The 24,072-nt window shown below is 46.4% G+C and overlaps 1 protein-coding gene across 2 annotated transcripts in view; it reads right to left on the bottom strand.

Annotated features, from left to right (window-relative positions):
- Positions 1-24,072, bottom strand: part of LOC119393181 (dipeptidyl peptidase 9) — an 86,692-nt gene that overhangs the window by 37,852 nt on the left and 24,768 nt on the right. For both annotated transcript variants that reach the window (XM_037660019.2, XM_049416135.1), the window contains exons 6-10: positions 22,332-22,519; positions 17,810-17,910; positions 16,035-16,182; positions 9,651-9,807; positions 7,614-7,678 (exon numbers count right to left, since the gene is read on the bottom strand). In XM_037660019.2, the coding sequence (XP_037515947.1) occupies positions 7,614-7,678; positions 9,651-9,807; positions 16,035-16,182; positions 17,810-17,910; positions 22,332-22,519 (659 nt within the window). The remainder of the gene's footprint in view (positions 1-7,613; positions 7,679-9,650; positions 9,808-16,034; positions 16,183-17,809; positions 17,911-22,331; positions 22,520-24,072) is intronic.

Here is a 24,072-nt window from a genome sequence, read left to right as displayed (position 1 = left end):
TAAGCCGCACATTCAAAGAGAAAAAAGAAAAAGTGCTAATGGTCATGACGTAACTTCCTTCCTCCGTGCCATCCTCCCTGCTTAGCTTCCAGCGTGTTCGTCGGGACGAGAGAAGAGAGAAAGCAATTGCAGCGTGCAAAAATCTCAGTAGCTCCGCTTGTACTTGACAGGTTCTAAAAATTTTCGTGGCAGTCGATTCATCAGGCAATAAGCACCTTTAATGAGGCCATTCGATGGTTACTTGGAAAAGTGTTGCAGGGCCCGTTTAAAACATGCAGATATGCCTTGTGCCACCTTCGCTTGACATGTGATCCGATGTTCATGAGTTCATAAGTGCATGAATGTTGTTAGCTGAGGGCCTAGCGGCCCCTGCCGACGAGTTGGAGAAGTACGAAGGGTGTCTCGCGGCCTCTATGATTAGCTCCTGCAATTGCGGAGGCCACAAGTACCTGGCTCACGAGCCGGTAAAGGGACCTCATGTGATGACAAGCGTTTGGAAAACTTATTCTACCTACTTTTCATACTAAAAAACGGTTGAAAATGTCAATATGAAGGTGGTTAACCACAGTTTCACTCACTCCTGTGAAAGCAGAACCTTGAGCGTGATGAACAGTTTGCGAGGAGGGCTATCGGCATCGCTATCGCTTCACTTCACAGCGTTCCTTGAGGACACCTTTGTACATTTTTAGAGGCTTTTCAGATCGAAAAATACTGCTTATAAAATAATCACATGCTTTTGGGATCAACCGCTACAGCTAATAACGCTACGAAGGGTGAGCTTTCTGTTGCGCCGTAAAAAACTGGATCGAGAAAAATCGATTCTCAGTCCCTGATTTGTATCACCGAGAGTCTACTGTATATGAGGGTAGACAGTTATTTTAGCACAGACGTCCAAATCAAATTGATGACCATAGGTTCGTTGATTGTTGATTAATCAAACTGATGATTATTTATTTCACGACGATATTCACAATTAATATGGTGTGTGCCCCCCTTTGATATAGTCGAACCCACTTATAAGGATCCAACATATAACGATCTACCGGTTATAACAACCATATTTGGGTGCACTTACAATTTTCCTATGCTAACCATCGAAGCTGCGTCCACATACAGCGAACATTTTTCAAAGCCTCCTACTTTTACAACGAACACTTCAGACACAGTCGTGGTAAAAATATGGTGCATATGAAGCGAAAAGAACTTAAAACTGGCCTTCTAAAGCATGAGAGGGGCCCGCGCTCACGCGTGCCTTGCTCCAGTTTACTCGCGACTAAGATATCCCAGATCGCCGAGCACCACGCGCAGATTTTGGATGCTGCGAGCGAGGTCGCTCACTTTCCAGCCATTACTTCAGTGGCAGAATTGCAGTGAGGAAAAAGAAAATAGGAGGCAGCATGAAGCCTTGCGGTCAGCTTTTGCACGGTAACCTTTCCTGATGCCGTTCTCTGCAGCTACGACTGCCTACAATGAACCAAACAATGCCTTTGAACGCAAGAAGTCATAAATGCAAGTGATAACCGTAATAACTTTCCATCGCATAAAGGTTCACTGAGTCCCTAAATTCGTCGACGCCACAATGTGCCACAAAAGGTCGTCCGTCTTTTCGGCAATGGCAGAGACCGGTCGATCGGTGATTACGACTTCCGCGTGATTGCGGCGATGCCTTCGCGGATAAGCATCAGAAAAGAGCGAAGGCAAGGTGGCGGCCGTCGATGAACGTGCCATTATGACTTATAGCCGACAACCTTATCACAGACATCTGTAGATATGTGCTTGGCTGCGCATGTGGCGTACGCCTTACACTGTGCGGATCGACGGCAGTACGAGCGTGCCATGCTGCCGTTAGCAAGTTCACCGCCACCGTGTTGCGCGAGACCGCTTTAAAGTGCGCGTCGCTTTGTAGAAACGAAAGTAGCTCACTGTTCTTGAGTGGCGCGGGCACCGAGAAACACTGATACACTGACAGGGAGCGTATACTGCGTGTTCGATTAGGTGACAACTCAAGTGTGCTGCACATCGTCGTGCAAGGCCACGAGAGCATCACGGAAACGTAGAGTGCGCGTTTCTTGCAAAATGCTTGTCTTTGCCGCATTGAACGAACAAGCTACTCGCCGCACCCGTGCACGGTCCGTAGTGAAGCAGACACAAAGAACGTACAAACGCACGCATATGGCACACAGCAAGCGGCCCGGCAGTGACTCCGTGAGCCGAGTAGGCGACACGCTGCCCGCAACTGGCCAGGGAGTATAGGGTCCACGTGGCGGTACCGCACTTCGGTGAAACGGTGTCAGTTCATTGCAAAGGCGGTTAATTCACTCGTGAGCACGTATAGAGCGTCGCTTCACGACGCAAAAAGGTTTAGCTTGTCACTGGAGGTGTTGTTAGCACTTTATAAAAGGTGCACAGAAAAAAAAAAAAATTGGCCGCGTATCTGCGTGCTTCGCTGCAAATGTCGTCTAAAGCCGATAAAAGAGGCGCTGCGTGAGATATGGATGCCATCTAGCAATACGTCAGGAAACATGAGTGCTGTGTTGCGGGCTGGTGTCCCGGCGCAGCAGCAGGCAAAGACCGTTGGTGACCAACGCGACCGGCGGGGACGCCGGCCAGCCCGAACATGCGGTTTGGCGCGAAGCAGAAGAAACGTCTTCAAAATTTAGGAGAACTTTTTGTTGGGCAAGTTGGTGAACGTTCATAATGATTTTTAAGGCGCAAAGCAGGACAAACACAAGAAAGGACACGGGACGGAGCGCCACTAACAACTGAAGTTTATTCGCAGAAATTCACATATAAATATATGTCGTCCTCAGCGCGTGCGCAGAAAGTTGTATTGCCATCAATGGGGGCGGGATAAAGCATGTTCAATGAACTTTTTCTCTGATTTGTACAATACTATAGACGTGTCGCTGACGCACATGTCACCTTTTTTATCGATAAAAAATGCTTCCATTAATTCTCTGGCAGTTTGGTCTGAGCTTTTAGCGATAACCCGCACGTCAGTAAATCGCGGTCCACAAGAGCTTAACGGGCACTGCCTAATGTGCTTAGGTAAATTGGGGCCCTGTTTATTTTGCTCTACATTTCGTTCGTGCTCCCTGATTCGCTCATTTAGGCATCTGCTGGTTTGTCCAATATAGGAGCAGCCGCACGCAAGAGGAATCTTGTACACTACCCCTTCAGCACATTTCGTGTAGGATAGCCCATGTCGAGTTCCACAGCCTCTTACATTCTGAAGGTCTTTTTCTTTTTCTTTTCCTATTTAAGAGCAAAGCCCTCCGAGCTTCCTGGGCGCAGAAAAAACGAGCGGAACACCATGTCTGCTCGCAACCTTTTTCAGGTTATGGGCCAACTTGTGCACATACGGCACGGCCACCGGTCTGACCTCTTCACGAGGGACCTCAGCAGCGGCCCTAGGAGCCCTTTTCTTCATTTTTTGCAAGAGGCTTTCAGCGACTCCGGTGACGAGCGAGCCAGGGAACCCAGCTGAAGCCAGCCTGACCAATTGGTTGTCGAAACTAGACTGCATCTTGTGAATACACGACTTTCTGACGGCGGATTCCAAACATAGCGATGCGATTCCCCGTTTAACTAACTTTGAATGACAGGAGTCATATGGCAGAAGCGCCTTCTTTGTACGAGGGGCATACCCCCAACAGACCTGATTGGCACAAAACACAATTTGCAGATCTAAGAACTGCAAGTGATTACCATTAGGCAGTTCACTCGTAAATTCCAAGCCTTTTCCATGTTGTCTGAATAGCGATAAAATCTGGTCCACAGCCTCATCGAAGTTAACGCTTCCTTCCTTGGTTAAAATGATCAAAAAATCGTCCACGTACCTAAAAACTTTAAGAACAGTGTTAGAAGGTAAAAGCTGCTGCAAGACCCGGTCAATTTGTGAAAGGAAAATATTACATAAAACAGGCGCGACACAGGATCCAATGCATATACCGGTTTTCTGCAGATAAAACTGCTCGTCAAATGCGATAAAAGTCGACTTCAGGTAAAAGTTTAAAAGGTTTAAAAAGTCATCAATGGAAAGGCCAGCAGTGTTTTGAAAGGAAACAGGGTCATTTCTTTCAATGCACTCTCGAACTGCAGCAAATAAGGCTTCATGTGGAACAGAATAAAATAAATCAACCACATCTACAGAAAAGGCCCGTCCAACATCATCGTTTGCATGGAAAAATTCACACACATCGTCGGACCTTTTCGTTAAGAACGGGTCGTCTACGTTTAACATGCGCAAGTGTTTCAACAGATAAAGGCTCAGCTGGTTCTGCCATGAACCCTTCTCGGTAACGATTGCTCTAAACGGCAAACCATCCTTATGCGTTTTTACTGAAAAGAAGACTTTGAGTGCGCTACTTTTACATTTGTTGATTCCTTTAGCGAGGTTGTCCAAGCCGAGGCGCTCACACAACGCCACAGCTTTGCTTTTAACCTTCGTGGAGTTAACAGGTATGGGTGAAAAATTCTTATTAACTGCCTGGCCAGCTCTTAGTTTAAAGTCATTATCAGCCATAACAACAAACCCACCCTCCTTATCAGCTTGTCAGCTCCTTAGAAAGAGCAAGACGAAAGTAGGAAGTGATGTAGTGATTGTGGGGGATATTAACCTACCTGAGAAAGTGTCGTCGGTGCTTCAAAAAGGACCCAAGTTTGGTTTAGAACCAAAGGTTACCCCTCACGAACTGATCGCCGTTAATCGCCGAATCGCTCGGAAAGCAGAAGCAGAACAGCGAGAAAAGTGCCTGCTAGAAGGAGTAGACTGCCTTCTAAAATCAGGTTTTCCGAAGCCTGCACGTGGGAAGGAAATGTCCACCAGATGTATCGTGTCCTATTTTAGCAGAAACTGTTTAACATTGCTCCAAGCTGATAAGGAGGGTGGGTTTGTTGTTATGGCTGATAATGACTTTAAACTAAGAGCTGGCCAGGCAGTTAATAAGAATTTTTCACCCATACCTGTTAACTCCACGAAGGTTAAAAGCAAAGCTGTGGCGTTGTGTGAGCGCCTCGGCTTGGACAACCTCGCTAAAGGAATCAACAAATGTAAAAGTAGCGCACTCAAAGTCTTCTTTTCAGTAAAAACGCATAGGGATGGTTTGCCGTTTAGAGCAATCGTTACCGAGAAGGGTTCATGGCAGAACCAGCTGAGCCTTTATCTGTTGAAACACTTGCGCATGTTAAACGTAGACGACCCGTTCTTAACGAAAGGTCCGATGATGTGTGTGAATTTTTCCATGCAAACGATGATGTTGGACGGGCCTTTTCTGTAGATGTGGTTGATTTATTTTATTCTGTTACACATGAAGCCTTATTTGCTGCAGTTCGAGAGTGCATTGAAAGAAATGACCCTGTTTCCTTTCAAAACACTGCTGGCCTTTCCATTGATGACTTTTTAAACCTTTTAAACTTTTACCTGAAGTCGACTTTTATCGCATTTGACGAGCAGTTTTATCTGCAGAAAACCGGTATACGCATTGGATCCTGTGTCGCGCCTGTTTTATGTAATATTTTCCTTTCACAAATTGACCGGGTCTTGCAGCAGCTTTTACCTTCTAACACTGTTCTTAAAGTTTTTAGGTATGTGGACGATTTTTTGATCATTTTAACCAAGGAAGGAAGCGTTAACTTCGATGAGGCTGTGGACCAGATTTTATCGCTATTCAGACAACATGGAAAAGGCTTGGAATTTACGAGTGAACTGCCTAATGGTAATCATTTGCAGTTCTTAGATCTGCAAATTGTGTTTTGTGCCAATCAGGTCTGTTGGGGGTATGCCCCTCGTACAAAGAAGGCGCTTCTGCCATATGACTACTGTCATTCAAAGTTAGTTAAACGGGGAATCGCATCGCTATGTTTGGAATCCGCCGTCAGAAAGTCGTGTATTCACAAGATGCAGTCTAGTTTCGACAACCAATTGGTCAGGCTGGCTTCAGCTGGGTTCCCTGGCTCGCTCGTCACCGGAGTCGCTGAAAGCCTCTTGCAAAAAATGAAGAAAAGGGCTCCTAGGGCCGCTGCTGAGGTCCCTCGTGAAGAGGTCAGACCGGTGGCCGTGCCGTATGTGCACAAGTTGGCCCATAACCTGAAAAAGGTTGCGAGCAGACATGGTGTTCCGCTCGTTTTTTCTGCGCCCAGGAAGCTCGGAGGGCTTTGCTCTTAAATAGGAAAAGAAAAAGAAAAAGACCTTCAGAATGTAAGAGGCTGTGGAACTCGACATGGGCTATCCTACACGAAATGTGCTGAAGGGGTAGTGTACGAGATTCCTCTTGCGTGCGGCTGCTCCTATATTGGACAAACCGGTAGATGCCTAAATGAGCGAATCAGGGAGCACGAACGAAATGTAGAGCAAAATAAACAGGGCCCCAATTTACCTAAGCACATTAGGCAGTGCCCGTTAACTCTTGTGGACCGCGATTTACTGACGTGCGGGTTATCGCTAAAAGCTCAGACCAAACTGCCAGAGAATTAATGGAAGCATTTTTTATCGATAAAAAAGGTGACATGTGCGTCAGCGACACGTCTATAGTATTGTACAAATCAGAGAAAAAGTTCATTGAACATGCTTTATCCCGCCCCCATTGATGGCAATACAACTTTCTGCGCACGCGCTGAGGACGACATATATTTATATGTGAATTTCTGCGAATAAACTTCAGTTGTTAGTGGCGCTCCGTCCCGTGTCCTTTCTTGTGTTTGTCCTGCTTTGCGCCTTAAAAATCATTATGTCTTCAAAATTGGCTAGCGCGAAAATCGACAAGGACTAAGAAGGAACACTGATGTACAGGACAGGCGCTATGTTACAGGACAGACGCTAAGTTCAGGACAGATGCTAAGTTAAGAAGAAACGTCCGCACTCAACGAGTACTCTCCACACACTCCTTTATTTACACGTCGCCTGGGTAAAACAGGAATGCCAGAGCGGCGCCCCATGGCATTCGTACAGTGCAATACTGAACCGAAACCAAAACACAACAATGAGCTCGTGCAGAGGGCATGGAGGAAGGCAACTTTCAGCGCAGTCGCATTTTCAGCGCAGCTTAAGAAACCAGGGTCTCTAGAATTACGTATCTATGTATTTTCTATTAAAGGAACCCACCACCTAATACTTACCTAGTGATGTTGCGCCTCAGATATGCGTAATGTTTGCTTTTTGATCAACAATGTACACAAGTATGAACCTAGTCAGCCGTTCAAGATGGCTGGCCCTTAGGCAAGTGGTTCAACTTTGGCCAGGTGGCTGAATCGAGTGACGTGCCGACAAACAGAAAGACAGACAGACAGACCAAAATTTCTGCGTTTAAGTTCCCCAAGAAAGACTATCATCTTTAAAAAAACGGCTTGCGCACGTTTTTAAGGGCGAGTCCATATACAGCGAACTACTGATATAATGACCACATTTCGCGACACTTTCGAGTTCATTATAAACGGGTTCGACTGTATTTCATTTTGTTCCAGTGACACTATGTCATCTGCATAAGAGGCACAGCTGATATACTCATACTATTTCTACTACAGTAAAAGCTCATTAGCATGGCCCTCATTAATTTGGAAAATCAGATAATTCCGACGGAATGGCAGCTGTGGCACTAAAATAAAAAGGCACTCACATCTTTCTCAGACACCTCCCACTCCCCAGAGGTGAGCTGTGTCTTTGACACCAGGCGATCAGAACCTGAAAAGAATACAAAAAGGAGCATTTCTGGCAGGCCACTCAAGGCTCTGATGCCACCATCTGCCAAGGTAGCCACAGAGCTTAAAAAAAAGCAAGCATCGAAAAGCCACCATGCAACCATAGATTGGTTCGAGGCACTCCTCCATAATGTGTGACATCTACCAACATGTTCACACAAGATGCAAAATGCAACTACTATAGTCGGATACAACTTCAGAAGTCCGCGGCATTTCCTCCTCACAAGCCTGCACCAACAGGCGTGCACTCCGGCCTGACCTCATGAGCTGAACTGCCGGTGACCCCGCCTTCGGCAAACATTGCTGAGTGCATGAGTGGGACCATTTCTTTAGTCGCGGAGGCAACCGGCTGCCGCGCTTCGGCTGTTTGGGAGGGGCTTCTCCAGACTTCTTTAGTTGTATCTGACTATAGTGCTCAAGATTTCACTAGAACAAAAAAATGTCAGTATTACCTCAAACTTAGTTCACAAAACTGTGTGTGTACAGTGGAGAAAACTTGCTGCAGTGACTATGCATATGCTCTGCACAAAAAATAATTTTCGCCACCTAGTACAAGGAATAGGCACTTGTAACGGCAAAAGCCTTATAACTTTATATCATACAACAGCCAGGAATATTATTCAGAGGGAGCATACGCTTGACTGTGAAGGGAGTGCTAGGCAGCTAGATGTTGTCAAGCATTGTTTTATGCTACGTCTCCTATATTAGACACAAATTTTTGGTGAGGCAGGTGCTCAGTGTCTTCTCCCTCCAATTTCCAAGCCCCTATACAGCAGTGAAACACGTGCATCATCATATGAAAAGGTGCGATTTTTTACTACTATGCATGCTTCTCACCAACTTTGTTGCAGTGCGAGCAAAATGGCAAATGAAGCACTGCTCCGGTGTCGGCGTCAGTGTCGTTGGTTGTGAGCGAAAAATGCGCATAATAAATTTCATAGCTGCAAGCTGGACTCGAACTCAGGCCTTTGCATGGCAAGTAGTTGTCCTGCCACGGAGCCACGCCAGTGCTTGAAACTGCTTTGGAAAAAACTAGGCTTGTGCAAATATTCCAATGAATATTACAGTATTCGAATTCACTTCGATTCGAATTTAAATTATTGGAAATTTCGAAGTATTCAAAATGAACAAATAGGTGTATATTAATCCACATGTAACTCCCCTGTAAAGGTGGTTTCACTGCAGTGGAGGGGTGCTGTACTGTGAATACACCTTTGCAGGAAAAATCCTCACTGCCTCGAAGCCCCACTTCAAAGTTAAATGGACATATTACCCTCACATCAATTCATCATTTTTTAAGTTTAAAAGCCCGTTATACCGGCTTATATGCTATAACTATAGTAAATTTTAAAACATAACATATCTTACAGGTTATCACTTGCATTTTACCGAAGTCTAATCCTGCTACCATTCAAAGTTGCTTCCATTTCCTTTGAACCAAAAAGAATGACATTTGCACATGCCATGTTTAAACTAAAAAATAATTTTGTGCAAGTCAGCTGGGTCATGACAAATGTGCTCATTTTTCTTTATATGTGATATATACTATTCGAATTCAATTCGAAATTATTTGACCAAATCACTATTCGCTTCGAATTCACTTCGAACCTAAAATTTAACATTTGCACAAGCCTAGACATTTGTTTATTGTTTTCTTGATACTCTCGATAATTTGGCATTCGGTTAATTCGGACATTTTTTTCTGTAACGTGAAATCCAAATTAATGAGGTTTTATCGTATGATCATTGTGCTTGTAAATATAAAATGGTTTCTTCAAGTCTGAATTAATCAGTGCATGGGTAAATAGTAGCTTTCTACTGAGGATCCTCAGATGACACAGAATCACAAATGCGTTTGCCAGGGCCAAATAGCAAGTCCAATTGATCCAGTGATTCATATTAAAAGGGCAGTCACCAAAGAGCATTAGAGTTTGCTGAAAGGCGCCAATGCTCACCGTGTCCCGATGGCAGCGGAAGGGCTGTGCAGGGAGCCTGGCCATCTGTGCGTAGCCGCAGGAGGTAGAGATGCCGGAAGCCAGACTCCTCACTGGCCCACAGAAGGCGCAGCTCCTGGGGAGACTCTGGCCGCAGGAAGACCAGTACATCATGCACCTGCAGGCAATGACAAATGGAGGCTTTTCTACATTTGCGGACAACTTTTCTTGGCAACGAAGTTAAGGCTACGGAGCCAAATTATACAAGAGCTACGACTAATGAATGTAGTCTTACAGAGTGCCTGAACAAGCCCTCGGCTCGACCCTGCACTCGTCCAACGAAGGTAGATAAAATTATTTCTAAAAACGACAGCTAAGCATTTAATTGAAGGAGGTGTGAGCCGATCTTTATTCTCAACTTTAAAAAAGTCGAATCCAACGTGCATCTTCTTTCCAATAAATCAACTCCGAAAATTGCCTGCGCTAAGAACGAAACCGAAACCGCATTGGCAACAGCCTCCTGTCAGAAGAGTCAGGTACAGTGTCATCGCCATCACATAATGGCGATGGAGCACATTTTCTTGTGAGTTCAGGTAGGATGCTTTTGTATTTGTTTCCTCATGAAATGCAGTGGGTTATTATGAAAGCTCACATCAAGAGAAAGTTATTTTGTGCAGCGAAGATAGCTATGTCACGTCCCTTTTGCGTGCTGAAGCCCTGTCACTGAGTACAGCAATCAAAGGGAGATCTTCAGCTGAATGTCCACCAGGAAAAGTTGCCACGAGCTAAAAAAGTGAAAATATCCAGATCTTGAAGATGAGCTTGGCGACTAGCTGAAGCTAGTCCATGTAGATCAAGCTTGTCTACATAATGACCCTGGATACGAACACGATCAAGGCATATCCAGAAGCAACATTAAAGCTAGGAAAACTGGATCACAGAAGAAAATGAACTGTAAGGAGAATAAATTTTTCATGCTACAAAAGCATACTCCACCGGTCTTTTTCTATTTTTTCTAATCGTAAATCCAGGGGCATGTGTGTTTTGATTTTGCACCCGCAAATATTTAGTAGGCGTTAGATCTGAGTAAGAAAGGTGACTTTTTTCTCGGACAGTATCAGAGAGAGTATGATGCGGGGTCGGTGTAAAATTGCGTTGTCTAATCGAGGCTTTTAATACCGCATTTACTCGCATAATGAACGCACTTGCATAATAAATGCACCCCGAACTTTAGTCGTCGAAATTTAGACTTTTTTTCTCCCGCGTAATAAACGCACCCCCTACTTTCATCTGCTGCAGTCCCGCGAACCGATGCGCAGCGCTCCTCGCCCTTAGATCTTTTCTTTCTTTCTTTTTATTATGCTGATCCCCATCGGTTTGCTTCTCCCCACGCTCCCCTCCACCCGCTGCTGCGCACCATTCTTTGTTTGTTTTTCTTTCTATCTGTGCGCGGCATGTCCCTCTCTTTTTGTACACTCAAACCTCGTTATAACGAACACGGATATAACGAATTATCGGTTATAACGAAGTAAATGAAGAATAGTCTTGTCATAGCCACAGTGTTAGAAATAAACGTTTATAACGAATTTTCGGATATAAAGAAGTTATTTTCGTGGCAGGTGCGACTTTGTTATAATGAGGTTTGAGTGTACTTGTTTTTGAAGTGTCCGTGTGCCACAGTAAGAATCCTGAACGGTATGAGTGTAGAGACATCGCGGCTCGCAAGTACACAGCGAGCGAAGGTCACGAAACTGCCCACGCCAGCCAACGGTCGCTTTCTGCAAATACGACACTTTAAGGAGCCGGCAGCAACTGGAGACAGCGAGACAGCTTGCAGAAGATAGCGCCACCTACCACCGAAGCGGCGGAGTTTCCAAGGCCAGGTGGGACAGCCAATCAAAACGAGGCTAGACAGTGCCGCGTGTTCTAGCGTTCTAGCCATTGTAGCCCTACTTTTTTGTTCCCGCCAGCCATTCCCACTCTGTTATGAGTTCATTTTTAGTCTGTTTTGTGTTTTGCCATGGACAATGGGGTGAAATGTGAGCTACATGGCCGGTTTCAAGCTACAGGCTGTGGAGTATGCTCCTGAGCACAGGAATCGTGCTGTCGGTAGGCATTTCGGAATTGACGATGTCCGTGTGCATTACTGGTGGAATCAGCACGACAAGCTATGCGCTACGAATAGGGAGCGGCATGCTTTTAGGGGACCGAAGACCGGAAAGTTTCCTGCTGTGGAAGAAGGTGTCTTATACAGTAGAACCCCGCTGTTACGTTCCTCACTGCTGCGTTTTTCCGGCTGTTACGTCGTTTTCCGCCGGTCCCGGCATAGCTCCCATAGGATACAATGTATTGGGAACCCCGCTGTTACGTCGTAACTGTCGGACCGTTCCCATATGATACGTCGCGAAGTGCGCTCGGAGCCAACCGAGTGACTACCAAAGAGAGCGGCATGGTGTATTTTCACGCAGCTTGGCCTCGTTTGACCGTAATATTAGCCGCATGAGAGGCGCAAGCAACAGAATCTTTCAATTGATGCAAACAAAAGCATGGCCTTCGAGATTCAAATTGCAAAGATGGCGTCTATGACGTAACTGCTCGCGAAAGCAAGGCCTTTGAGATCGGCATTTACTATTGACAAAAGCATAGCCTTTGAGATTTGTTTTGCACAAATATGGCGTGTATGACGTAATTGCTTGCGAAAGCAAGGCCTTCGAGATTGGCATTCACTTCTGCCATCGCGTTGGCGTAGACTCATCATCATCGTTTTTGTCGAAGAACGGGAGGAGTTCGAGCTGGTTGGAGCTCACATGGTCGTGCGTGCGGTTCACGGTCCGACTCGCCGCGCCGATCGTGATTGCGTGTGCTTAGTTCTTTCATGCCTACAGCTGTTGGTGTTAAAAAATCACATACGTTGATTACATTTCTGTGGATGAGGCCGTCCTAAGCTCCGCGTTTCTATCCATCGACTAGATCGCGGCTGAGCGCGCCAATTTTCGCGCTGCTCGTAAGAATTGAAATAAAATTCTGTACCACTAAATATTTTGCCGTTTTTCCTGTTTTTCGGCTCTTACGTTTCCCGTCTCTTACGTTTATTTCCTACGGTCCCTTCAAAAACGTATCAGCGGGGTTCTACTGTAATATGTCCGGGACCTGCGGAAGGAAGGCTGTGTCATTTTGCACGAAATGATCAGGACGCACGCATGAGCCACAGCCAGGAAGCATGGCCTCGCGACTACCGCTTTCAAAGCGAGTAATGGGTGGACGACACGCTTCATGCGGCGTAATGGACTGTGCTTGAGGAGGTGCATATCACTTTGTCAGCGACTGCCTGGTTGCTATGAAGAAAAGGTAGTGGACTTTCACAAGTTTGTGATATGCCTGCGGTGGGACCAAGAATTTCTTCTCTCGCAAATTGGGAACGCGGACCAGACACCCATCAATTTCGACATGCCAATGAGCAGGACGGTCAATGAGAGAGGAGAACGCAGTGTGCTCGTCAAAACGACAGGCGCCGAGAAGCAGTGTTTCATGGTAATGCTGGTTATCACGGCAGATTGCAGGAAGTTGCCGCCGTACGTTATCTTCAAACGGAAAACCGAAGGCCAACTGCCCAGCCGGCATACACGTGCGAGCCCAAGAGAAAGAATGGATGTCGGCCGATCTAATGGCCGATTGGGTCCGGACAGTCTGGGGACGGCTCCCTGGCACCCTGCTTCTCCCGTCTCTCCTTGTGCTCGACAGTTTTCGCGGCCACCAGGGAGAGAACGTACGCCGGGAACTGAAGGAGCTGCACGCCGAGATCGCCATCATTCCAGGTGGACTCACTTCGGTGCTGCAGCCCCTTGATGTTTGTGTGAACAAGCTCTTTAAAGACAGTGTGCGCCAGTTGTATACAGACTGGATGGCCCATGGAGGGCACGCCCTAACACTGACCGGCAAGATTAAAAGGTCGTCCGTCGACCTGGTGTGCTCCTGGTTCTTGCTCGCTGCCACTGATTTGATCGCAAAGAGCTTTAAGAAGACTGGAATTGCAAATGCGCTGGACAGCAGCGAGGACGACCACTTGTGGGAGCAAAATGACAAAGTGGCGAGCGACCTGGATGACAAACCTAGTGATTCTGACGAAGAGTGAAGGGCAATAAAAAAGCTGTTTCAAATTAGTGTACGTGTATGTTTACTGCGAAATGTAAGCTACCTCACTTTTTTTTTACCGCATTTTTTGCTCATCCCAAAAGAGTTCTCATAAAATTTACCCCGCATAATAACCCCCCCCCCCCCAACTTTGCTTCAGTTTTCGGGAAAAAAAGTGCGTTCATTAAGCGAGTATATGCGGTACATTATTTCTGAGGGGGTTTTGCCAGGACCGAACCGATTCATTGTAAAATGCGGGTGATTGCAAAACTGGGGGTCACATAATCGAGGTTCCACTGTATTACAGTGAAATCTCGGTATAACGAACTTCAGGGGACCGCGTAAAAATATTCGTTGTTTTGAAAGGTCGTTATAGTGAAAGCCCAAAAATTTACCATAACAATAGAATTTCAATAATAATAATAATATCTGGGGTTTAACATCCCAAATAGAATTTCAGTAACGCAAACGTCCTACCTTTGCAACGGTACGTCCTTTGAACTCGTTTCTCACAACAATGCACACGTGAACGACAGACAAGGTATGTTTATTTGAAATAGTCCGTGACCGTTTTTTGACGGGTGCAGCACAAACTCTGCGTCACGAACGATTCTAGAACGTCCGCATTTTTATGCGCCGCTTCGGTCGCTGTTCTGCTTTTTTCTATGAATAAGCGGAGTTTCCTCAAGTAGTCCAACGCATCTGTGGCCAACACGGACTCGTCGCGATCTTCGGGTGCTACCGTGACATCGTCGTCCATGTCATCGCTGCAATTCTTTAAGGCCCAACTGCATGCACGCGAGTTTTGAGCGACAGCCGACAGGATTTGCTGCCGCGGAGAGCCATCCATCGCCGTCGCTTGTCGCGTCGCAGGTTTCTGGAAAGCCAGAAAATATCGCTTGTCGCCCGGAAGTGAGCATGACGATGTTGGCAAAATGGCGGCATCTCTGACCCTCGCTTCGGTTGCAATTTGCTCGTGATGCTTCCAATCGGCGCGTACTTCAAGGAATGCAAGTTATAGACTACCTTCTTTACAGCCCCATCTCACGCGGAGAGCGAGGCAGCGGCCGTATTTTGTCGTTAATATTGATCGACGGTTCGTTTTGATGTTTCGGTGGTAGCTTGCTGCATTGGCAGTAGCTTGCTGCAATGTCAACATCGTCGTCGTGTGAGGTAGCCCTTCTCCCTGCGAAGCAACGATGTGAGGCGCTGCGGCTTTTCTTAAACGTTCTATGACAGCAAGAGGAAACGTTGTCGAGATGCGCCTCGTGGACTAACCCCAACATAACGCAGTTTGCAAAGTGCGACGTAGCGTAGGCAGCGTACGCTTCTGGGCGCCCCATGGGATCACAGCAGATACTACTGTCGCGGTTAAACATAAGATTGCGAAAAAAGAAAGTCACGAAACGCTTTTATGGCATCCTTATCTCAAACAAGACAATAATAAATCTGGCATGTCGTCATTCATCTACTCTGTAATTCTTTTTTGTAATTTGCCTGCGCGCATGCAATAGTTTTCAATCGAGCAACCGTGACACTTCGTCGCGAACATGTGGGTGCTCCCGTCGCGACAGCCCGTTCGTCGCAGCCGCCTTCGCCTCGAAAGTCTCGTGCAATGCATGCGGTTGGGCCTTTACAAAACCTCATGCGTTGTCGCCTCCGCAACGGAGGGGAAAAAAAAATTCTCCGCCCGCGTCTTTCTCCTCCCGCGCCATCTCAGGTTTTTGCAGGAGGGCGTCTGCTCTTCGCGCTGCGTTGTCTGCTGCCTTACAGCTCCGACTGCCATGACCGATACACTGAAATCTAAGAAACCTCGCATTTCGGGATATAAGTTCGTAGTACTGAAGTGTTGTTAAGATTTCACGGGAATTAAATAACGATCGTTATTCTGAAACGTTCGTTATTCTGAAGTTCGTAATAGTGAAATATTTTTACATTGAAACTATAGGCAGTCGGCACGGGATTTCTTAAAAGTTCGTTAATTTGAAATGTTCGTTAATGTGGTGTTCGTTGTAACGAGGTTTGACTGTATCCATAAAGCAGCTTGTAAGATTTTTTTTGATGCATTAAGTGTATGGAAAGCCAACCAAATTTTCCAACATTGTTTTGTACATCCAAGAGTTTAGATGAAGAGCTCGTCTTTAGTGGGATTTTTACTGTAGCCTTCAACAATGACAGAGTGTTTTTTACACCCTTTGTCAAAGTGGCCAGACAAAAGTCCCTGCTCAGAAGCACAAGAAAGTCAAGAGAGGGACATCATGCAGCAATACACACATTGATCCAGACTTGCGAGGTCTCCTGCCAGAGGAGGAGGGACTGTGCCGAGGCCTGCTGCAATCCTTCAGGAGGTTGGAAGCAGCTCAATGGGAACAGCAGCAGCTGCAGTCGCTGCTGTGGACGATCCAGAAGCTCAGCCCACACACTGTAAAAGCACACACACTGAGAACCACACGCTGGACAATTGCACTTATGAGGAAAGAGAAAGAAAACCCATTGCCTACACACTGTGTTGATTAGTGAAAGCAAAACTTTTATGTCCATTCAACCACCACATCCTACAAAATACACTCATAGTGGTACAACACCGAATTCTATGTTCTCCAGACCACTTGCCACATGATATGATCAATGTGGCCTCAAAGCTGTTGGATGCAACTGCTGGAAAGCAGTTGCAACTTTGAAGAAGACAAGTCCGCTTATCGAAACGTCAGCTCTAGCACACAAATCCTGTTTCCGAATTTTTCATCACAATACAGTAGAACCCCGCTGTTACGTTCCTCACTGCTGCGTTTTCCCGGCTGTTACGTCGTTTTCCGCCGGTCCCGGCATAGCTCCCATAGGATACAATGTATTGGGAACCCCGCTGTTACGTCGTAACTGTCGGACCGTTCCCGTATGATACGTCGCGAAGTGCGCCCGGAGCCGACCGAGTGTCTACCAAAGAGACACTCCATGGTGCACTACCATGGTGCATTTTCACGCAGCTTGGCCTCGTTTGACCGTAAAATTAGCCGCATGAGAGGCGCAAGCAACAGAATCTTTCAATTGATGCAAACAAAAGCATGGCCTTCGAGATTCAGATTGCAAAGATGGTGTCTATGACGTAACTGCTCACGAAAGCAAGGCCTTCGAGATTTGCATTTACTATTGACAAAAGCATAGCCTCTGAGATTTGCATTGCACAAACATGGCGTGTATGACGTAATTGCTTGCGAAAGCAAGGCCTTCGAGATTGGCATTCACTTTGCCATCGCGTTGGCGTAGACTCATCATCATCGTTATGTGTCGGAGAACGGGAGGAGTTCGAGCTGGTTGGAGCTCGCATGGTCGTGCGTGCGGTTCGCGGTCGGACTCGCCGCGCCGGTCGTGATTGCATGTGCTTAGTTCTTTCATGCCTACAGCTATTGGTGTTAAAAAAATCACATACGTTGATTACATTTCTGTGGATAAGGCCGTCCTAAGCTCCGCGTTTCTATCCATCGACTAGATCGCGGCTGAGCGCGCCAATTTTCGTGCTGCTCGTAAGAATTGAAATAAAATTCTGTACCACTAAATATTTTGCCGTTTTTCCTGTTTTTCGGCTCTTACGTTTCCCGTCTCTTATGTTTATTTCCTACGGTCCCTTCAAAAACGTATCAGCGGGGTTCTACTGTATAAGGAAATGAAATACAATAATGGTGTCTTCAAGGCAATATTGCCTGACAGAATCTGCCTAAATGTGTAGCTTTGCACTCATCGGCATTGTTACTAAATACCTCCAGCTGGGCGACCTCAGTTACACCGTGGTCCAGTGTTCAATTTCTTTATGGTGTGGATAGGAGTTTGATAAAGGCATAGTACCGCCGTATTCCTTAGCATAAAATTTCTAAGGCTATATCACAACTGTTTAATAAAAACAATATTTGCGATATAACTGAGTGAACATATGTGGGGTCGACTTTAGCACTGCCTAGCAACCAATCAAGTTCCCAAGTTCAGCAGCGAGCCTGTGACAAAAGACACTGGGTCACATTTAGTGCTGCAATGATCCCTAGGCAAGAGGCACTCACGCAGAGCCGTCAGGAGTCCAGCCAGCTCTTAGCAGGTACTCTGAACTTGGTGAAAGTGATGACAGGGGCTCAGTCAAGGACAGCAGGCACACCTGCTCGATCTGTAAGTGAAAGAGAGTATCAACAGGACAACTCTCTAGCAGTACATGAAAAATAAGTCAACACTGAGCTTTGATGTACCCTGTTCAGTGAATTAGCGTACAGTAGAACCTTGTTGATACGTTCCCGCTTAGCATGATTTCCCGGCTCCTACGCTCGAAATCGCGAAAATTAAAAAGTCACAGTTTTGCCACAATGGCGAAGCAATGAATGTGATACTAGCAACAAATTGGAATGTAACGCAAAGAACGGAACCCAGCTCGAAATTTCCAGCGCGTCACTCAAGTGCAAAGGACACACGAAAAGAACACACACAGGACGAGCGCGAACGATCATGCATCACAGCTCGACACTTGAAGCACACTGCTCACACATAAAGCAGGACGCACGAAACGAACGAACACGTACACACAGGACGAGCGCGAACTAACTGTCACAGTTATTTATTTCTGTTTGAACAGCGAGCTCCTTTCACAAACGCGGCCGCTGCAGCGAGCGAAGTTACCTTCGTATGCTCTGGGACTTCAGTGCGGACATCGTGGGGAAAGCACAAGACAGACCCCGCTCCACCCCCACCCCCCCTGCCCGTCCCCTTCTTTCCTCGATAAGCGCACGAATGCGACCATGTCATGTAGGGCCAAGAGAAACGGCGTTCGCAAAAGCGGGGCGAGCTGGCCAACGCCTTTAAGTGCGCATCTTGCACTCCTAGCGCCATCTCGCTGGTAATGAAGAAACACTTATAAGCGCCTGCCGTCTCTGAGTACTGCGGTAAAGGGTGTGTATATAACACTCGCCGTTAGCCAGCTGGACGACCTGCGCTCTGTGGCATAGTGGTTAGAGCCACGCGCTGCGGATCGAGAAGACGCCGGTTTGATTCCGCGCTTCGGAAGCTTTTTTCGGAATTATTTTTTTTTTAGACTTTTATATATATATATACATACTTATACATATACGCAGCATGACGGTGGCGACGGCGACGGCAAAAACCAGCCGAGACTGTCCATATAATTGCTATCGCAATAAAATAACCCAATACAGCTGTGCGTAACATGTTCCGGTTAATATGTTCCCGGAAAATACGATTATTCGGCAGCAACGTTCAGCACCGCAATAAAACTGCAGTCGTATGATACGTTTTGTACTCAGAAACTCTCATTCAGGTGTGCAAAAAGGGTCCTCTCGTGTACTTGTGAAGCGCGAAGTGGCAGACAGACGCCGCGCAGCGACGGCGGCTTCACCGCAGTGCCTTTCCCCCTCCGCGCTTTCTCTGCTTTGCTCAACTGTAGCCTCTGTATCTCTTCCGAATTGCCCGATCGTCCTCTCCGTGTCTTCTCCGAATTGCTAAATCACCACTGTCTGTCAACCACACACCGACTCGAAGGCAGGCGGCGACACTGGCCGTCAAAATCTTCAAACGGCTTTCAAAAAGAAAAAAGGTATTTTCTGTAGCACTTGGCACAATTTTGCTAAGCATTGCAAATCCTTCATCCGTAGCACGGTACATAGATGCACACTCGTTTCACAGACTTTTGTTCAGACCCCATGGCTACAACAACAACCAGGGAAACTAACAAGACGGCCCAAAGATTAGAGGCTGTCTTTCCTCCTGTCCGTCATGGTTCGGTACAAGACCTACGGAAACGCACATGCTGCCGCCGCTGTGCAACACGCCGCGACACGTAACCATAGCAACCATAGCAACCGTAACCACAGCAACACATAACCATTGTGCCCAGTGAATATGGCCAATAATTTCCCCCCACTTTTCTCCCAAAGCGCGTTCGTTTTCGGGATGCTCTGCCCGGTGCAATTCCAGTTGGCGCTCGTTTTTCTCTGGCTGGACAATTCTGCCTACCAGCAGGTCGTCAGAAGCTGCCAGAAAAAATTTGTTCGGGAAGATACCTGGGAGGTTTCTGGTTATCAGACGCCAAAATGAGACGATGCGCGCTCGCCGCCATCTTTGTGAGGACTCGACAGATCGCAATGCGGGAGCTTGGGGACCTCACCTTCGGTTGCCATTACGCTGGGCGTTATCTTTTAAAGCCCGTTCCGCCGTGCGAGATGGTGCGATTACGAGTGGCGGCAAACATACCAGCGCATGTCTCAAGTTAAGACAGAACACAAACTGATCAGCACGAGTGTGCGACGTAGTATGCGATAGCCGCGAACAGCTACCGCTTTCGGGGACACTTATCACTTTCGCGAGATTTCGCATACCGTGTTGTACCGCGATTGTTACGTGCACTGCAAAGCGTTGAGCTTGTTAAGCCTTTGGCGGGGTGGCAGTTTTCTTCACGGACGGGGCGAGTCGCACGTGATCTTGCGAACGTACGTGATCGTATCCCAAATGCATATGCTCGCAAATATCACTTCCGCTCTTCGACAAACCTAGCCCCATATTTCCAAGCGGCAATGCAGAAAGAACCGACGCTCATGCGGCACAAAGCTTTACCTGCTGACACGGTGGTAGCGTTTCTTTACATTCACGCTGGTTGTCACAGAGTTCGATTTTGCAATATTTGGGTTGTCTCGGGATTTCAACACAGGTGACCACGACATTATTTCCCCGGAACTAGCTGGCTCACCTCTGGCTGCCAGCGAGATGCCAGGAGTTCAAAAATCAAAGAGTCCCTCCATGTTTTTTGAGAAATAAATGTTTTTTGCCCTTGCACCTCAATATGGGCTTGTCAGCATCAATTTTTACTCGACTCAGATCGTACGTTTTCCCGGATCGTGCGTTGATTTTCCGCGATTTTTTTCGGAAATGTATCAACGAGGTTCTACTGTACTGCACACTTCTGCTTCAGAGCCCCAAACTTTATGCCGTAGAAAATTTGAAGTTATGCAAATCCAGATAGAGGAATCTGCAAAATTCTGTGGCAACATTGAAAAGGTATCAGCTACATGTAACACTTTCATTACTAGATGAGAAATCCTTGAACAGGGTTTGTCGCTGAAACCAACATTTCAACAAGCGGTAGCACTTCACTGTAATCCTTTTCCTTTCTTAGTAACAAAATAAGTGACATACCGTAAGATCCCGAGCAAGTGCCCCCCTCCCTTCTTCGGGAGATTTCAAATATGCGCCCCCTTCTCACCTCCCACCATTTTCACTGTTTTTATTCGCCCGACAAGGCCGAATGAAAACAGTGAATGCATGCGTATTCAACAAAGCATTTCATTAGAAGCACGGGTGTGTGTTCTTTATTCTTAGCAGCTCTTTCGTCGCCATCTTGAATTTTTACCCATGACAGAGCAAGGGCCCCTCTTCAAATCTCCGAATATCCGTCACTGTAGAGGGGGGGGGGGTTGCTTGTGATTTTACGGTAATGTTTGTAAAATAACATTGCAAGAAATGACGGACAAACGAGCGCTGTTTCATTTTACCATTACAAGAGAAAGCAGATCAGTTGCCCTGGCTATGCTGCAACCCTCTCCGAGTAACTTTCACAGCTGCCACCAGGCATAATAATAATTGTTGGAGTTTAACGTCCCAAAACCTCTGCCACTAGGCAGCAACACCAATTCATGTGGGTGCTGCCTTTGTAGCACATGGTTTTTTTCATAGATAAATGCATGTTCACACTTTTTCTTAGAAACTTGGCAAGTATCTGCATGAGTGTAAACAGGTAATCTGAGAAAAAAAAAATCTATAATAGGTAAAAAAAATTGCAAGACGTGAGCTGGCAACCATATTTAGAGTTCAATGCCATGCCAACAAAATCGAAACGAAATGTAAATGCACCACACTTTTGTAATCAACGCAAGCAAAGCCACCATGCTAATTTGGATGCCACAGCTCGCCAGATAACCTTAGGTGATGCTCAAAGTGGTACGACACCAAATGCTGCATTCACCAAACCAAACCTCTGCTCTTCATAAAGGCAGGCGAATGCAGCATCAAAAACCATCGAATGACACAACTATGACAGCTTTAATGGCCACATTTTCTGTGTTGCAACATCAAGCATCCGCAATGTCAACATAATTGAGCATGACATCGCAAATTTTGGTAGATCTTACAAATCAAGTGAAATGAACTCTTGTAAGTCAGTTTTACCACAGAAGACCGGTGTGGTATTGTAGAGTAAGTAGCAGCCTGTGTGAGCAGCTACAAGAAATTGTTAAGCTGTTTAAATCCACAAATGGTTCCGTACACGTTGTACTTGTCAAAAATATCCTTAGTTGCAGTAGAAGTGTCCATTAGTGCCAACTGTTCTTCGCTAGAATTTGTCCTTTTCATGAAGTAATTATTAGCTTCTTTCAACTTCTAAAGTAATGAAGGGGCAACAACATTTTCCCACCAGTCAAGATTGCTTGTGAGATAAACAAGGCAGTAAGCTTTCATTTCTCGGGCAAAATGTGTAAGTAAAAACCGTAAGAAGTTGTGAGTGAACAAAATTTCCCATAAAAGGCTACCCACCTGTCCAGTGTGGGAGAGTGAAAACTGTGCCAGGGCAAGCGAGGAGCGGGCATTTGGTGAACCCGCACGCGGGAAGCGGTGCTCCTCTGTGCCAGCCATGCCATCCTCCCCAAACGAAGGCAACTGGAGAACTTCCACATCGTTCTCGTCCACCACCTCGTACAGGATACGGTACGTTCCCACAGCATCTGCATGTTGTGCAACAATGTTAGAAACAATGCAAGTTTGCCACATACAAAGCACAGTATGCCACTCTGTCACAAACAAGCGCGTTAAAAAGCGCGCGCATGGCCGCTTTCAAACAGCAGCGGGATAAAACAGCGCGAGCCGCTCACCCAAGAAGAGCGAACAATGAAAAAACAAGCATCAAAAGACGCTGACGCGCCGCATCCTCCTTACCCACTCGAGCCAGACGCAGACAACGCGACCAAACGCCCGGCAAAGCCTGGAAACATCTGGAAGAGAAGCATGACGCATCGCCGAGCGATGCCGCCGCGATTCGAACCTACGAGAAAACTCTCGCCCTTTCCCTAGCCTTGGCTGTACTACACACCGAAGAACGCTCCCGACACTTCTAGAAACCAGGAGAGAGGGGATAAAAGCACGCAAACGACGACCAGACAGACAGAGAAGGAGTGAGTGAGTCAGTCGGCCCGGTGATGGTGAAGTTATGCTGAGTGTGTCTCCCTTAGCCAAAGAAGACGTGTATATGATGGTGTGCGGTCAGTCGATCGTCGATCTGGAAGAATTGGATGACAACGCCGTGTGAGCCGTGACAAGTTACGACGGTTGAGCTAAGACAATCAATGCTGGAGCTGGCATGAGTGTTTCCTAGAAGAGAAGCATTCGATTACCATCCAAGAATTGTGGACTGGATACGCCATTGTACGTTCGGGACTTTAACTGTCCTTGAATAGTTGTAATGCATGTGATTGCATTTGCAGCGTGTGACCTGTTTGTTTAGTTCCCATTGTGTAAACACCATCTGAGTATATTGTGAAGTTGTAACTGGTACCAGCCGAGTGTGCATGTGTTTGTAATATTTGTATTGCCTTAACGGAGAATATATTTCGTTTTCGTTTGTGTTATCGACTCTCAGCTCTGACTCGGTGTTTGGACCACAACCGGCGTTCGTTGGCGCACCAATAGGACCAACTCTAAATTGTCCGCGCTTTCGTGGTGCGTTTTCGGAGGGCCGAGACGCCAGCCCTTGGAATCCGCCCGGCGATTGCCAACCCGATTAAACAAGTGACACACTCTGAAAACTGCATCGCACATGAAGTCACAGAGGGGCTTTTTCACAACATAGCTTTCCCAATTAGCCCTTTTGTTGTTTAGCCCGATAGTGTGTACTAATAAAAACTCAACTGAAATGAGTATCAATGAACGTTCAATAGAAACATCATCAGCGATAATTCAAGAAGTGCCTTGATGGCAATCTTGCAGTGAAGAGAGTCGTATACAGCAAGCCATATTCAGTAAAGTTGTCGGTCCTTATGGTACAATGCTACATTAAAACTACGTCTATGTTTCCACTGTAAAGCTTACTTGGCTCTAGTGGTCTGAAAAACAAGTCCTATTTAATTCCCATAGGGTCACGCGTATAGTAAAAGTTCCGTAGTTCAACTCTTGTTAATTCCGAAAATCTAATTTGTCGTCTGGTTTTTGTATATGTACGCACTACTTCACGAGGCTGGATGCTCACTATTTTGAACAGATTTGATCCACTGGAATAACGAGA

This window comes from Rhipicephalus sanguineus, chromosome 5 (genome assembly GCF_013339695.2).
Source record: "Rhipicephalus sanguineus isolate Rsan-2018 chromosome 5, BIME_Rsan_1.4, whole genome shotgun sequence".
Classification (NCBI taxonomy): domain Eukaryota; kingdom Metazoa; phylum Arthropoda; class Arachnida; order Ixodida; family Ixodidae; genus Rhipicephalus; species Rhipicephalus sanguineus.
This window is presented reverse-complemented; position numbering and strand designations above follow the sequence as displayed.